Source organism: Salmo salar, chromosome ssa02 (genome assembly GCF_905237065.1).
Source record: "Salmo salar chromosome ssa02, Ssal_v3.1, whole genome shotgun sequence".
Lineage (NCBI taxonomy): Eukaryota > Metazoa > Chordata > Actinopteri > Salmoniformes > Salmonidae > Salmo > Salmo salar.
Window position 1 is genome coordinate 15,432,545 of NC_059443.1, and position 3,565 is coordinate 15,436,109.

Here is a 3,565-nt window from a genome sequence, read left to right on the forward strand (position 1 = left end):
TGGCACGTAGCCTAGTGGTTAGAGCGTTGGACTAGTAACCCAAAGGTTGTTAGATGAAATCCCCGAGCTGACAAGGTACAAATCTGTCATTCTGCTCCTGAACGAGGCAGTTAACCCACTGTTCCTAGGCTGTCATTATAAATAAGAATTTGTTCTTAACTGACTTGCCTTGTTAAATAAAGGTAAAAAAAAAAACACTCTGAGATTTCAAATTCTACTACACCCCTTTCCCCCACACACAGTCCTGTCCCCCCACCCTCTCCTCCCCTCTCTGGGGGAGCACTTAACTCTGTGCTGGATCGACCGGGTCACTGCGGAGCTCAGCTCTGGAATGGTGTCTGCACGGCTCTCAGTGGCACTCTACCACCTCCACACAGGACACTGCTACTGTAGAGCTGCTAGAAGCATCGACCGTGGCAGAGTGGCCTCTGCAGAAAGACAGCCATTGATCCCTCCCTCCCCAGGAACTCAGTGAGAGAGAAAGAATGGATTCAGAGAAGAATGAGAGGGTATAGAGGTGAGGGAGAGAGCATGAGGTCTGAAAGCTGTCTCTCTCAGTGAGAGGTGAAAAGGACCTCGGCAGTGACTGCAGCACCAAACACACAGCGCACAAAGAGTCCAACAACACAGACAGTAGACGTCTCACACTGAGGCTAGTATTACAACTTTCTACACACGTACACACACTCTTTCTGATACATAGTGACTCAAACTACATGTGTGTGTGTGAGAGAGAGAGAGAGAGAGACACTGTCTGGACACCCTGTTCTCTACAGAATGAGTTAGTGTCACATTAAGGCTGGTCTGGGTGCCAGTAGGGTTGCTAAGGGCAGTGAGTGTGTGTGTGTCTAATCTCATTTGGCTGCTCACAGGAGCAAATAATCTGCTAATTGTTGAGCACTGGCTACTTGTGTTGATGTCAACCTCTTAGAGCAGACAAGTGTGTTTATGTGAGAGTGCTTGCTTGAGTGTGTGTGAGTGTGTGTGAGTGTGTGTTTATATGTAAATCGTCACAGGACTCGGGGGGTATGTTAGGTTAGTGTGTGTATTGATCTGCAGTGAGACACAGACAGGGTGTGTATGTCTGGGAGGTTAGAGCCTGTTTAAGGTTTAAGGCTGCGGTAACATAATAACAACAACATCCACAGGAACTAATGAGATGGAATTGAATGGAAAACAAGATGGAGTTTGTGCTTCGAGCTGGTAGCGCTCTGAGCAAGTGGAGGAGCACTGTGTGTGTGTGTCCTGTATCTCTCTTTGTGTATCTGTTTAGTGTGTAACCCGTCTTTTTTCCCTCTGTCTCCACAGAACAGGTCCCAGGACTGAAGGACAGTAAGCGCGTTGAGGAGATGCAGAACAAGGTGGTCTGTTGCCTTAGAGACCACCTGGGCTTTGGCCCCTCCTCCTCCTCCAAGGCCACGCCCCCTCTAAGTCGTGTGCTGGGTGTTAGGGCGGAGCTCCGCTCCCAGAGGACCCAGGGTCTGCAGAGGATCTTCTACCTGAAGCTGGAGGACCTGGTCCCGCCCCCCACCTCTGATTGACAGGTTCCTAGACACTCTTCCCTACTGATGCTGCCTGGGCTGATTACGCCCACACATACGTGTCACATCCTGTTTAAGACACTCCCCCCCCACCCCCCAGAGCACCACGCAGCCACGCTCAGAGGAGCGAGACTCGCTGAGCTACGCTGAGAGACAGCCAATCAAATTGCTTTTCACTCATTAAGGACAACCAATCACAAAATTATTTTCACGCCATAAAGACAATTATTCATATGCTTACCATTTTCTATCTGGTCCGTTTTTCTCAAGTGATGGGAGGATTTGAAAGGATGACAAAAAATGAAAGTGACATTTCTCTGTCCTGTTTTAGTCTGGTTATGCCTGAAGGAGGAAAATAAGACCCAGGTCTTTGTTCTGGACTGGTTTGGCCTGCTTCAGTCTGGTTCGGTTCAGTCTGAAGTTCATAGCAGTCTGTCCTAGGGGGAGGGGAATGCAGTCTGTGTGAGTAACTGTGTGACGCTCTGATGATGTCCCAGGGAAACAGAAGCTGCGTTTTTTTTGTGTTCCCTCTGCGAAATTGGAGGAAGGAGACATTTAAATAAAAAAAGGTATCGTCAGTCAAGACGACGTACAGCGTGAGTGACCCAGCAATCTGTCTGTGTGTGTGTGTGAGCTTAGTCACACAACAGAGTCTCCAGCAGAAGGCATTAAAACAGAAGGTCTATATAAAACACAACACACACAGTGAAGTGACTGCTGTTTGGCTCTGTTGTCCAAGTGCAATTTCTTTAGTGCTATCTTTTTATTTTTAAAGCAACAACTAGAGATGGAAAGGTTTCATTTCAAACTGTAAATGATTTGAATACTAAGACTGGCCATGTACTGTCAGTCTGTCAGTAGCTCCGGGAGAAAGACAGATTGGTGAGGAGGTACTGAGCACTAACCATTGATGACTCAGTCTCTCAGACTTGAACTGGCTGTAGTAGATTTAAGAATCAACTCTTAGGATTATTGGAGGAAAGAACGCAAGCAGCACCTACACCCTCAGAGGGTGACAAGCACAGACACACACCCACCCTGCTCCCCGAGAGAGGGAGCGAAGAGGCAGAGAGGAGGAGAACAGGAGGAGGAAAGGGGGGCTGGGAGTAGAAGGGTGCTCGATGGATGACTGTAAGGGGCCTGGTAGAGGTTGAAACATTCCACAGTCATGCTCTTTTTATATGTTTGTAATATGGAGGCTGTGAGAGATTGGAGGACAGTGTTACTGTCTATGTGTTTCCGTGTAGGAGTACAGGAGCATATGCATGGTGTGTTATAAGCTGTTATAAGCTCTTATGAAGCTGTTATGACAGCCTGGCCTGGTTTGCGTGTCAGACTGCGCCTGTGTGTGTGTGGTCCCCACCCACCCGGCCATCCACCATTACACATCACAGACTCACTCACAGGCATCCGTTTTGAAAGAAGGAAAAAAAAATATTCTATAGATATATAAATATATATATATATACAAAACTAATATTTTTAAGTGTTTTTAGCTTTTTCAAATATTGTGGTACAAGTTGTGCATTGTTTTTTGAAGAAGAGAAATTAAAAGAAGTACAAAAAGTTGTTTTCTATTTCCCTCTGACTGGAGTTTTTGTTCATCACTTTGACATCATGAAGTAGACCTGGTTATTCTGACTGCCTGGTTATTCTGACTGCCTGGTTATTCTGACTGACTGGTTATTCTGACTAACGGGTTATTCTGACTGACTGGTTATTCTGACTGACTGAGTCTGCTGTTTCTATCATTATTATCATTATCATCATCATCATCTTCACTCACAGTACCATGAATTAATGTTCTATCAGGACAATGAGGGAAACCAGAGGATTCACTGCAAGGAATTGATCCTGCACACATTTCTAAATAAATGAAATAAAAAATCACTGAATAAGTGTGATATGTGGAATGAAGTGTGTGTGTGTGTCTGAGTGTGTGTGTGTGTGTGTCTGAGCATGTGTGTGTGTGTGTGTCTGAGCGTGTGTGTCTGTGTCTGAACGCGTGTGTGTGTATGTGTCTG

The 3,565-nt window shown here is 46.0% G+C and overlaps 1 protein-coding gene across 1 annotated transcript in view; it reads left to right on the forward strand.

The window, feature by feature from the left end:
- Positions 1 to 3,111, forward strand: part of nr4a3 (nuclear receptor subfamily 4, group A, member 3) — a 39,968-nt gene extending 36,857 nt beyond the window's left edge. Inside the window, exon 9 of the mRNA XM_045712910.1 lies at positions 1,309 to 3,111. Within this exon, the coding sequence (XP_045568866.1) occupies positions 1,309 to 1,541 (233 nt within the window). The 3' untranslated portion in view covers positions 1,542 to 3,111. The remainder of the gene's footprint in view (positions 1 to 1,308) is intronic.
- Positions 3,112 to 3,565: the final 454 nt, after the last annotated feature.